Below are 14,080 nucleotides of genomic sequence, written 5' to 3'. Positions count from 1 at the left end.
GCTCAAGTATAGCAGGGATTGTGGGGCTGGCGCGGGATAGGGCAGTGTTTCATTCTGCTATGCACGGGGTCCCTGTAAGTCGGAAATGACTCGACGGCACTTAACAACAACAAAAAAAAATATGACCTTGAGAATGAAGACATGAAATAATATAGAAAGATAGGTTCAAGATAACTGAGTAGTGTTGGAGATATTGATAGGGAACCAGTATTCTAGAAGTGAGTGGAAGTGGCTCAGGTGTGAGTCACTAACTGCAAAAGCCAAATATATAGGCAATGCTTCTTTGTCTAAGTGAAAGTTTGACCTATACTAGTTTCTCAGAACCTGACAGTTTGACGCCATGTCTTTCTAGAGCTGTACTCAAATATAACTCCAAAATCCCAAACTCACTGCCATGAAGTTGAGTCTGGCTCATAGTGACCCCCTTTGGGGTTCCGAGGTTGTAAATCTTTATGGAAATAGATTGTCCCATCTTCTTCCTCAGAGTGGCTGATGGGTTCGAATTGCTGACCTCAGGGTAGCAGCCAAATGCCTTATCCACTACACCAATATAGCCAGTTTAATGTAATCTAGATTTAGTAAATAAACTATAATTTGCCAATATGATGCCAAACACCTCTACTCCATTTTACTTAACAAAAAATCCATTTTAAATTATTGTTTTGTTACCATAGAGAAAACTGGACTTACTTTGCTAAATATTTATAAAGCTCTATTGTATTAAGGGAATACATTATTACAAACAAAATATCTTTCAGAACACATAGATCTGTTGAATTATTTTATCTTCAGGGATTTCATTGCATATATTTATATTCTAATTATGGCATCAATGAAATTTCTGCAGTATTTTATAATAACTATATTACTTAAGAATTTAGTATACTCAGTGTATTTTACAAATGTACAATGTCTTCCATTTACTAGTTAGAGTTTAGCTTTATATTACAAAATAAAAAAATATCAAAGTGGTATAGCATAGTTGCTGTAAACATACAGTGTTTGGGACACTAAATTACTTGTATTCTCATCCTGACTCACAATTTCCTTCATCCGTGACTGAGCCTGTTAATAATTTTCCTGTGCCTCAGTTACCTTTTCTGTAAAATGGGGATAAAATTACTCCCCTCCTAACATTGTTAAAGTACAGGGAATACATTCAAGAGATAATAGCTATCACATGGCAAGTTCTTCTCCTGATACTTACCAGTTTATAAATTTCTGGACTTTAATTATCCCTGAGAATCTTTAGATACAAAATCCTCAGCATGGTTTTCCTCTATTTTTCTTCTCCATAAACCACTAGCAAACTCTTGTATTTATGTACTCTGATTTTGGTCTTATCTATCTCCAAAATTTCACAGGCATTATTTATAAAAGGGGTGTCTCAGCCCTCAGTGAGACAGTACAAGACTAGGTTGCTATAGTTACCATTCTTACAGTCTTTTCTAGAATTGGTGCATTTTACCACAAATTTCTAATGAAAATATAGCATCTCTATTTTGTCCTCTGCTTTCTTTTCACTTTACTCTCTTAAATATTGCTTAGTATTATAATTCTAAATTATACATTGTTTTAATGTGTAGTGTAGCTCTCTTGACATGTGTTGATGGAAAGTCAACTTCTCATAGCATCCTTTTCACTATGGCCATCCTATACATTTTGTTTTTTTTCTCTTCATTAGAAGTTCTGTCTTTTGCCTGATTTTCAAAAAGGCAAGAAAATTCAAGGCCTGACCACCAGTGGTAGCTGTCTCCTACCTTCCCAATGTTGAAACTCCCAAGGGTTGACCTGGGTTTTATATTCTGAAGTTTCCTTCTAGTAGCAGGTACATGAGCTACTTCTAAACATATCCATATTGTCCCAAAGGACTATAAAAATATTCTATGTCAGCACAATTGTACATTTCCTCTACTATGTGAATATAAGTTGTGTAAAAGAAAACAGTACACAAGCTATACAGTTAATCATTTTTGGTACTTGGATGATAATATCCAAACCCATTGTGTATTTATTTTCTTTATAACAGAATTCATTTTAATCTATCAATTCTTCTTCAAATTATCTTTCTGCCTTATGTGTGCCTGTAGCATAGATGCTCACTTTCCTACGTGCACCTCATATCTTTATATGACAATACATCTTTCTCCTTATTTTATACATTTTTACCCTCTTTTCATAACTGTTATCCAACTTGTCCTTGTCTTTGGATTTTTGATGTTTCTTAATTTCTTTGCCTTCCTGCCATTTTGATCTCATCATTGTATGAACAAACTGTTCCCAGCCTTATTATTGCTGGACTTTTGTGTAGAGAATTTTTTGTTTCCCATAATATTTAAAAAGCATTGCTTTATTGTAATGATTTTATGATTGATAGTACTCAAAATATGACTGTGGAAGAACTTCCTCCTCAAAGTCGACCTTAATGTTATCTGGATGGAGTAAAGCTTTTGGGACCTTCATTGGCTGATAATGCACAACTCAAAATTAAAAGAAACAACTTCAGTCATTAATAATTGGAACATGGAAAGTACAAAATATGGATCTAGGAAAATTGGAAGTTATCAAAAATGAAATGGAACAATTAAAGATTGATATCCTAGGCATTAGTGAGCTGAGATGTACTGGTATTGGCCATTTTGAATCAGACAATCATGTGGTCTGCAATACCAGGAATGACAAATTGAATAGTATCACATTCATCATCATCATCAAGATCTATCTTGGAGTACAATGCTATCAGTGATAGGGTAATATCCATACACCTACAAGGAATACCAGTTAGAACTACAGTTATTCAAATATATACAACCAGCCACTAAAGCCAAAGATGAAGAAACTGAAAATTTTTACAAACTTCTTCAGTCTGCACTTGACCAAATATACAATCAAGATGTATTAATAATTTATGGTGATTGGAATCCAAAAGTTGAAAACAAAGAAAAAGGTTCCATAATATGGCATTGAAAATAGAAATGACACTGAGTAATGTATCATAGAATTTTGCAAGACCAATGAATTATTCATTGCAAGTACCTTTTATGAACAACATAAATGGTGGCTATACACATGGACCTTGCTGGATGAAATACACAGGAATCAAATTGACTACATCTGTGGAAATACATATGGAGAAGCTCAATATCATCAGTCAAAACAAGACCAGGAGCTGACTGTGGAAAAGACCATCAATTGCTCATATGCAAGTTCAAGTGGAAGCTGAAGTAAACCATACACGTCAACAACAGCCAAAATATCAACTCTATTATATCCTACCTGAGTTTTAGAGACCATCTGAAGAATAGATTTGACACATTGAATGCCAGTGACCTTAAACAAACAAATTGTGAGATGACTTCAAAAACATCATATATGTAAAAAGCACAAAGTCTTTAAAAAGAAAAGGAAGAAAAAGCCAAAGTGAATGTCAGAAGAGTCTCTTAAATTTGGTCTTGAAAGGAGAGTAGCCAAAGTGAATGGAAGAAATGATGAAATAAAAGAGCTGAACAAAAGATTTCAAAGAGCAGCTTGAGAAGACAAAGTAAACCATTATAATGAATGTGCAAAGACCTTGAGTTAGAAAAACAAAAGGGAAGAACACGTGTAGCATTTCTCAAGCCAAAAAACCTGAAGAAAAATTTGATTCTTGAAGGCAGTGCTTAAGGATATTATGGGCAAACTGTTGAACAATGAAGGAAGCATCAAAAGAAGATGGAAGAAATACACAGAGTCACTATATCAAAAAAGAATTGGTCAATGTCCAGCTATTTCAAGAGGTAGCATATGATAAGGAACAAATTTTATTGAAGGAAGAATTTGAAGCTTTATTGAAGTTTTTGGCGAAAAATAAGGCTCCAGGAATTGATGGAATACCCATTGAGATGCTTAAACAAATGGATGTAATGTGGAGGTGCTTACTTTTTTTATGCCAAGACATTTGGAAGACAACTACTTGGCCAACTGACTGGAAGAGATCTATATTTGTGTCCATTCCAAATAAAGGTAATGCAACAAAATGTAGAAATTATCAAACAATATCATTAATTTCACACATAAATGAAATCTTGCTGAAGTTAAAAATGGCTGCAGCAGTATTCCTTGACAGGGAACTTCCAGAAATGCAATCTAGATTCAGAAGAGGATGTGGAATGAGGAATATCATTGCTGATGTCAGATGCATCTTGGCCGAAAGCAAAGGAAAACCAGAAAGATGTCTACCTGTGTTTTATTGACTATGCAAAGGCATTCAGCAATGTCGATGATGACAAATTAGATAATATTGCAAAGAGCAGGTATTCCAGAACACTTAATTGTTCTCATGAGGAACCTATACATAGACCAGGAGGCTGTTTGAGAAGAACAAGGGGATACTGCATGGTTTTAAATCAGGAATGATATACATCAGGGTATGAATGAAGGTATTCCTTCATCATACTTATTTAATCTGTATGCTGAGCAAATAATCCAAGACACTGGACTATATGAAGAAGAACACAGCATCAGGATTGGGGGAAGACATTCACAACCTGTGATATGCAGACAACACAACCTTGCTTGCTGAAAGTGAAGAGGACTACAAGCACTTACTGATATAAATCAAAGACTACAGTCTTCAGTGTGGATTATACCTCAAGATAAAGAAAACAAAAATCCTAACAACTGGACCAATAAGCAACATCATGATAAATGGAGGAAAGATTGAAGTTGTCAGGGATTTTATTTTATTTGGATCCACAGTCAACACCCATGGAAGCAGCAGTCAGGAAATCAGACATCCTATTGCACTGGGAAAATCAGCTGCAAAAGACCTCCTTAAAGTGTTAAGAAGTAAAGATGTCACTTTGAAGGCTAAGGTGCACCTGACCCAAGCCATAGTATTTTCAGTCACCTCATATGCAGGTGAAAGCTAGACAATGAATAAAGGAGACTGAAGAAGAGTTAATGCCTTTAAATTGTGGTGTTGGTGAAGAATATTGAAAATACCATAGACTAGCAGAACAATGAACAAATTCTGTCCTGGATGAAGTACAGCCAGAATGCTCCTTGGAAACCAAAATGGCTAGACTTTATCTCACCTGCTTTGGTCACGTGGTCAAAAAGGACCATTCCCTGGAGAAGGATATCATGCTTGGTAGAACAGAGGGTCAGCAAAGAAGGGGACAACCTTCAACAAGATGGATTGACACAGTGGCTGCAGTGATGGTGTCAAGTATGGCAAAAACTATGAGGATGGCACAGGTATGGGCAGTGTTTTGTTCTGTTTTACACAGGGTCACTATGAGTCGGAGCTAACTTGATGGCACCTAACTACAACAATGTTTTGTCATGAGCCTGTTCATGTCACTAAATATCCTTCAAGGCATAATTATTATTGGTCATAAATATGTATTTAGCTATCACCTATTTCGGGATTTTCATTCATTTTATTTGCATTTGGCTTGTTACTGTATAAATTATGTCATGATTTTTTTTTTTTTTTTGTATATAGAATATTGTGTGAATCTGTGATTATTTTCTTCAGTCACATTCCTGAGAATGCATCCTCTAAGTTAAAATTTATATAAATATCCTTAGGACCTTTGATCCACCACTCATCTGTTGGTTTGTTGTCCTATGGTGGCTTGCCTTTTGCTGTAATGTTTGAAGCTATGCCACCAGTGTTTAAAACACCAACAGGGTCACCCATGGTGGATGGGTTTCATTGGAGTTGCCAGACTAACACAGACTAGGAAGAAGGACCTGACAGTGTACATCTGAAAATTATTGGCCAGTATCAATCTTACGGATAGCAGTGCAACATTGTCTGATATAGTGTGGGAAGATGAGGCCCTCAGTTTGGAAGACACTCAGTGTACAACTAGGGAACAGCTGCCTTTTCAAAGTGGACTCCAACTTAATGACATGGATGGAGTAAAGCTTGTAGGACCTTTATTTATGTTGTGGCACAAGTGAACATGATAAATAAGCTGCAAATATCTATTAGTCATGGGAATATGGAATGTATGAAGTATGAATCAAGGAAAACTGGAAGTTGGCAAAAATGAAAAGGAACACTTGAAGATCAATGTCCTAGGCCTCAGTGAGATAAAATGGACTGGCATTGGCCATGTTGAATTAGACAATCGTGTGTTGTAAGGTTCCATCGAGTCATTTCCAATTCATAGCGACACTATGCACAGCATAACGAAACACCACCCGGTCCTAAGCCCGCTCCATGATTCTTGCTACACTTGAGCCCATCACCACCACCACCGTGTCAATCAACCTCATTGAGGGCCTTCCCCTCTTTCACCAACCTTCCACCTTAACAAGCATGACATCCTTCTCCAGGGAATGGTCCCTTCTGACAACATGACCAAAGTATGTGAGACAAAGTCTGGCCATTCTTGCCTCCAAGGAGCATTCTGGCTGCACTTTCTCCAGCACAGATCTGTTAGTTCTTTAGCAGTCCGTGGTACTTTGAGCATTCTTCGCCAGCACCACAGGTCAAAAGCATCAACTCTTGTTTGGTCTTGCTTATTCATTGTCCAGCTCTCACATGCATATGAGACGATTGAAAATACCATGGCTTGTGTCAGGCGCATCTTACTCCTCAAGGAGACGTCTTTGCTCATCAGCATTTGAAAGAGGTTCTGTGCAGTCAATTTGCCTAGTGCTGTACATCATCTGATGTCCTGACTTCTGCTTCCATTGGCGTTGATTGTAGAACCAAGCAGTGTGAAGTCTTTGACAATTTCAATCTTTTCTCCATTTATTGTAATGCTGCTTATAGGTCAAGTTGTGAGGATTTTTGTTTTCTTTATATTGAGATGTAATGCATACGCACACTGTATTCGTCAAACTTCATCAGTAAGTACTTCAAGTCACCCCACTTTCAGCAAGCAAAGTTGTGTTGTCAGCATATTGCAGGTTGTTAATGATTCTCCCTCCAATCCTGAGGCCACATTCTTTTTCACATAGTCCAGCTTCTTGGATTATTTGCCCAGCATACAGATTGAATAAGTATGGTGAAAGGATACAACCCTGATGTACTCCCTTCTTAATTTTAAACCATGCAGTGTTCCCTTTCTCTGTTTGAATGACAGCCTCCTGGTCTACGTACAGGTTCCTCATGAGTACAGTTAAGTGTTTTGGATCTCCCATTCTTCTCAATGTTATCCACAATTTGTGGTGATCCACACAATCAAATGCTTTTGTGTAGTCAATAAAACACAAGTAAACATCTTGGTATTTGCTTTCAGCTAAGATCCATCTGACATCAGCAATGATATGCCTCTTTCCACATCCTTCTGAATCTAGCCTGTACATCTGGAAGTTCTCTGTCAATATACTGCTGGAACCATTTTTTAATTATCTTCAGTAAATTTTACATGCATGAGATATTAATGATATTGTTTGATAATTTCCACATTCTGTGGGATCACCTTTCTTTGGAATGGGTATGAATATGGATCTCTTCCAGTCAGTTGGCCAGGTAGCTGTCTTCCAAATCTCTTGGCATAACCGAGTAAGTACCTTCAGCAGGGCATCTGTATGTTGTAACATCTCATTGGGTATTCCGTCAATTCCTGGAGCCTTGTTTCTCACCAATTCCCTCAGTGCAGCTTCTACCTCTTCCCTCAGTACCATTGGTTCTTGAACATATGCTACCTCCTGAAATGAATGAAGATTGACCAGTTCTTTTTGCTACAGTGGATCTGTGGTTATCTTCCATCTTCTTTTGACACTTCCGGCATCATTCAATATTTTGACCATAGAATCTTTCAATATTGCAACTCGAGGCTTAAATTTTTTCCTCAGTTCTTTCAGCTTGAGAAATGCCAAGTGTTTTCTTCCCTTTTGGTTTTCTAACTCCAGGTCTTTGCATATTTCATTATAGTAATTGACTTTGTCTGTTTGAGCTGCTCTTTGAAATCTTCTGTTCAGCTTTTTTATCTTGTCATTGCTTCCTTTTGCTTTAGCTACTCTCCATTCAAGGGCAAGTTTCAGAGTCTCTTCTGACATCCATTTTGGTCTTTTCTTCTTTTCTCACTTTTTAATGACCTCTTGATTTCTTCATGGATGATGTTCTTGATGTCATCTCACAATTCTTCTGGTTTTCAGTCATTGGTCTTCAGCGCATCAAATCTATTCTTTAGATGGTCTCTAAATCCAGGGCAGATATATTCAACATCATATTTTGGCTTTCGTGAACTTGTTTTAATTATGTTTAACTTCAAGTTGGACTTGCATATGAGCAGTTGATGGTATGTTCTACAGTCGGCTCTTGGCCTGGTTTCAGCTGAAGATACTGAGCTTTTCCAGCTTCTCCTGCGACAGATGTAGTCAATCTGATTCCAGTGTACTCCGTCTGGTGAAGTCCATATGTATTTTATAGCTGCCGTTTGTGTTATTGAAAAACGGTATTTGTCTTGCAAAATTGTATTTAGCAATCTCCAGCGTTATTTCTGTCACCAAGGGCAAATTTTCCAACTACCGGTGATTATTCTTTGTTTCCAACTTTTGCATTCCAATCACCAGTGATAATTAACACATCTTGATCGGATGTTTGGTCAATTTCAGACTGCAGAAGTTGATAAAAATCTTGTTTCCTCATCTTTGGCTTTGGTGATTGGTGCATAAATTTGAATAATAGTTGTAGTAACTGATCGTCCTTGTAGGCTTATGTATATTTTCCTGTCACTGACAGCACTGTACTTCAGGACAGATCTGGCTCTAGGGGGCTTGAGGCCTAGCCTTGCCTCCTGCCCCTTTTAACCTGGATATCCTGCTGCTCCTGAGGTCCCTGTGGCTTCTCTTGGTCCCTCCCTTTCCTAGCTCTAGGGGGCTTGGGACAATCATATGACCTACTATTCTGGGGATGAAAAATTGAAGGGGAACATCATTGCATTCGTTGTCAAAAAGAACACTTCAAGATCTATCCTGAATTACAGTGCTATCACTGACAATATCCATATGCCTATAAGGAAGAACAATTAATAGACCTATTATTCAAATTTATACAACAACCACTAATGCCAAAGATGAATAAATTGGAGATTTTACCAATTTCTGCAGTCGGAAATTGATCAACCATGCAACTGAGTTGCACTGATTATTAATGGTGATTAGAATGCAAAACTTAGAAACAAAGAATAAGTACTTGGAAAATATGGCCTTGGTAATAGAAACAATGAAACAATGGCAGAGACAACTTGACAGAGTTTTTCAAGACCAACAACTTACTCATTGGAAAAACCTTTTTATGAACAACATAAATAGTGACTATGTACATGGACTTTGCCAGATGGAATATACAAATTGACTACATTTGTTGAAAGAGATGGTGGAGAAGCTTAATATCATCAGTCAGAACAAAGCTTAAGAGTCCACTGCAGAACATATCATCAAATGCTCATATACGAAGAAAGCAAAAGGTCATTAAAAGAAACTGAAGAAATAAAAGACAAAACTGGATGTCAGAAGAGACTCTGAAACTTGCTCTTGAATGCAGAGGAGCTAAAGCAAATGGAGAAATTGGTAAAGCAGAAGAGCTGAACAGAAGATTTCATAAAGCAGCTTGAGAAGACAAAGTAAGTCATTCTAATGAAAACCTAAAAGGAAGAACATGCTTGGCATTTCTCAGAGTGAAAGAACTGAAGAAAAACTTCAAGCCTCACATTACAATATTGAAGAATTCTATGGGGAAAAATTGTAATAATGCAGGAAGAATTAAAATAAGATAGAAGGAATGCACAGAGTCACTGCACCAAAGAGTTGGTTGATGTTCAACTATTTTAGGAGATATGGGAATTCCAGAAGACTTAGTTGTGTTCTTGAGGAAGCTGTATGTAGACGAAAAGGCAGTTGTTTGAATAAAACAAGGAGATGCAGCCTGATGTAAAGCCTGGAAGGGTGTGCATCATGGTTTCATCCTTTCACCATATTTATTCAATCAGTATGCTGAGCAAATGATCTGAGAACCTGGACTCTGTGAAGATTAATACAGCATCAGGATCAAAGGAAAACTCATTAAGAACCTACTATGGCATGGAGATGAAACAGCCTTACTTGCTGAAAGCAAAGAGGATTTGAAGCTCTTACTGAGAAGGATCAAAGGCTACAGCCCTCAGGATGAATTACGGCTCAACATGAAGAAAACAAAAATCTCCACCATTGGACCAATAAGCAATATCATAATGAATGGAGAAAAGTTTGAAGTTTAAGGATTTCCTTTCACTTGGATCCACAATCAATGGAAGTAGCAGTCAAGAAATCAAATAACATACTGCATTGAGCAAACCTGTTGTAAAATTCTATGTCATTAATAAACAAAGATGTCACTTTGAGGATTATTGAGCACAGGACCCAAGACATGATATTTTTAGTTGCCTCATATGCATGTGAGGGAGCTCTGGTAGCATAGTGGCTAAGACACTTGCCTGCTAACCAGACGGCTGGCAGTTCAAACCCACCACCCACTCCTCGGAAGGAGGGTTGGGCAATCCTACTTCCGTAGTGATACTGCCTCGGAAACCCAAGGAGGGGTCGCTATGAGTCGGGGCCAACTCCACGGCACATAACAACAACAACAACAACATATGCATGTGAAAGCTGGACAATGAATAAGGAAGAGCAAAGAATGATAGATGCATTTGAGATATGGTGTTGGTGAAGAATATTTAATACAGCATGACGTGCCAGAAAAATGAAAAAAGCTGTCTTGGAAGAAGTACCGTCAGAACCCTCATTAGAAGTGAAGATGGTGAAACATCATGTCACTTCTTTGGCCATGTTATCAAGAGGGACCAGTCCCTGTGGAAAGACATGATGCTTGGTAAATGAGAGGGTCAACAAAAAAAAGGAAGATTCTGAAGAAGATGGATTGACACAGTGGCTGCAACAATGGACTCAAACACAGCAATGATTATGAGGATGAGCAGGCCCGGACATTGTTTGTTCTGTTCGTCATGGGTCACTATGACTGGGAACCAACTTGATGGCACCTAGCAGGAATAATGACCCCTTGATATATTTTGCCAGACTTCCCTCCCCAAAATACAACTTTTTTTTCTTAGTCCGATTCCTTAAATTTTGGATCAGTAAATATGGAAGAATCTTTGTAGATGTATGGCTGATACCTAACATGAAGAGTTAACAATTTCTATTCATGTGCTGTTAAAATATTACCCTCACTTCATCCTTTTTGTTAATTTATTCATTAACTTGTTCCTCTGCTTACCTATTTATATGTTTACTCTCAAAAAATTGTCCCTTTATTAAACCAATGTCAGTACTTAAGTGCATTGCCATAACCTGTGCTGGGTGCAAGATGTGCAGAGGTAATTAAGCCATTGTTTTAGTTTAAGTGGTACTATAACAGAAATACCACAAATATGTGGCTTCAATGGACCAACATTTATTTTCTCAAAGCTTGGTACTATAACAGAAATACCACAAATATGTGGCTTCAACGGACCAACATTTATTTTCTCAAAGCTTAGGAGGCTAGTAGTTAAATTCAGATTGCTAGCTGTAGGTGATTGCTCTTTCTGTCTGGTCGGGGAGAAAATTCTTATCTTTTTCAGCTTCTCTTTTTTCGTTTCTTGGTGATCTCCATGTGGCCTCTATCTTTCTTCATTTGTGGTTCCTTCTCTGTTCCTAGTCTACTCTTTTTGTCTTTCAAAGATGAGTGGCTTAATACATCTTATACTGATATCGCATCATTGAATGAAAAAACAAATTAACGCACTGACAAGATTAACATAACAAAAGAAGTTCTATTTTCAAATGAGATTACATCCACAGGTACAAGCGTTTAGGATTTACAGTACATAATTTTTGGGGACCCAAATCTATCTATATCAGTCATAGTTATTGCACGCAAATTGCATCTAGTGGCTGATCAGGAGCTGGTACCTCTGATGTTTCGTGTTCATATATCTTTTAGAGGGCATACATTTCAAAACACCTTAATTCATACCATAGTTACCATCTTCACCGATCTTCTGTTTTCTCAAGCATACACATTATATATTTATGACAAAAAAAAAATTACCCTTATATGATGAAACCAAAGCTTATCCCTTACTAAGCAGTGGATTCTACATTTATTACTTCTCTTTTTTTATGTACTTCTCCTCTTATGTTATGTAGAACATAAAAAAGTCCCATATGAACTGTGTGGGAAATGTGTGTGTGAGTGTGTATAGAAAACATGACAATTTAATAGTAGTTCAGTGGTTATTTGTATGAAAATGGGGCTATGATAATGAATAATCTTTGTTTCTCTGTGTTTTCCAAATTTTCTAAAATAAGCATGCATATGATCTGTAACAGGAGTTCTGGTGGCATAGTGCCTAAGACATTTGACTGGTAACCAGAAGTTTTGTGGTTCAAACCCACCAGCCTCTCCATGGAAGGAAGCCTGGAGAATCTACTTCATAAAGATTTACCACCTTGGAAACCCAAAGGGGGTCGCTATGAGTCAGATTTGACTTGATGACAACAAGTTTGAGTTTTGGTTTATGATCTGTAATCAGGAAAAATTTGTTGACTGGTTTGTTTATTCAGCTATAACTTTAATAATGACCTGACTGCCTACTAACCTACTATGTGCCTGAATAAATATATGTTAAATGAATTTATGCTGGTTTTGTTTCTGATTTTTTTTGTTTTTATCATTTTTTTTCCAGTGTCCTCTATGGAAATAAAATCACAGAACTCCCAAAAAGCTTATTTGAAGGACTATTTTCCTTACAGCTTCTGTAAGTATTTGATTGTTTCTGATCTTGTGAACCTTAATATTATATTTAAGTCAGTGTTCCATTTTATATTTTCTTGGAGGTGTCAGAAAAATTCAACCAACGTAATCTATTTTAATACAACAGAAGATACTAGCCAGCAGAGCTGACACTGATTATGGTTATTTCTTTGAAGACACAGCACCTTGGAATCATCCTGAAATCATTCTCTACCCTCTCATGAATGTATACTTTCTGGTTGTTGTATCATTTGAAGCTTGCACAGTTCCTACCCTTTGCAAAACATCTCCATTTTGATTTAACAATACTTGGAAAGGAGGGACATGGGGATATGTTTACCAGCCATTTTCAAAAGATTCTGAGGATTGGCAGGGCTAGAATAACATCCCCAACACATGATGATGTACAGTAGGTCATCATACAGCAGTAGTCCTCAAACTACTCAAGTCGAAGAATGATCTGTAAACCCCTAGATTATAGCTTTAAAGATTGCTTTGCTTAAAAAATAGCTAAAACTCATTTGTCTCTAAAGTAACATGTACTATCCGTGTTTATAAGGCAAGTGTTGGGTCATCTGAATCTGTTCAATTCACTAAACGTTTACCGAGAACCTCATTTGGGGCACACACAGACCTAGAATCTGTGCGGGTAAAAATGAATTGGATGTAATTTCTTCTCCCAAGTACCTAGTGTTTGGTCTCCCTTAAAATTCTTAAGTTTATAATTTTACTTACCTATTAAATGCATCCTTTTTAGTCATTTATTAAATTGAATCTTTTAAAATTCAGTTCATTTATTGCTTTGAGGATTTATATTTTTTATTTGATGAATATTTATTCCTAATTGCACAACTTTCTCAAATATAGTGTTTTTATTATTTAATAAACTTTAGTTCATAATTATGCCCTATTATCCACCTGTTTAACTTTTTCACCATTATCCAGATAATTTACATCACAAATTTGCATGCACTCACAGACACACATAAACACACTGTGGAAGGGTGGTGGTAGTAATAGTAGCATCAGAACCTTATCTTAGTTCATGGGGCATAATGAGAATCACCATCAGAACAAAGCTGATTCCAATGAGGTGGTCAGACATACTTCCACTCTCCATCCATTTTATTAATTCTGACAAAAGCTGACCCTCCCATGACAGTCTCTATTTTTCTGCTGGGTTTGATGATCCATTGCAGTGACCACAGAGAACTGACAGAATTAAGGAATTTATTAAGAAACAGGCTTCGGCTCAGGACAGGAGCAGGAATCCTGTAGACAAAGTCTCCCTTCTTCACTGCAGGACACCTCTGTCAGCGCTTGACAGTGCGGACCTCC

General features: G+C 37.1%; 1 protein-coding gene across 1 annotated transcript in view; it reads left to right on the top strand.

Moving 5' to 3' along the window:
- The window catches only part of SLIT2 (slit guidance ligand 2), a 569,662-nt gene that overhangs the window by 410,444 nt on the left and 145,138 nt on the right, over positions 1-14,080 (top strand). The window contains exon 13 of the mRNA XM_042782686.1: positions 12,675-12,746. Coding sequence (XP_042638620.1) covers positions 12,675-12,746 — 72 coding nt within the window. The remainder of the gene's footprint in view (positions 1-12,674; positions 12,747-14,080) is intronic.

This window comes from Orycteropus afer, unplaced genomic scaffold, assembly GCF_000298275.1.
Source record: "Orycteropus afer afer isolate SDZICR_OR568_19922 unplaced genomic scaffold, OryAfe1.0 scaffold00411, whole genome shotgun sequence".
In the NCBI taxonomy this organism is placed as follows: Eukaryota; Metazoa; Chordata; class Mammalia; order Tubulidentata; family Orycteropodidae; genus Orycteropus; species Orycteropus afer.
The sequence above is the reverse complement of the archived record's forward strand: the minus strand, read 5'-3'. Positions and strand labels throughout refer to the sequence as shown.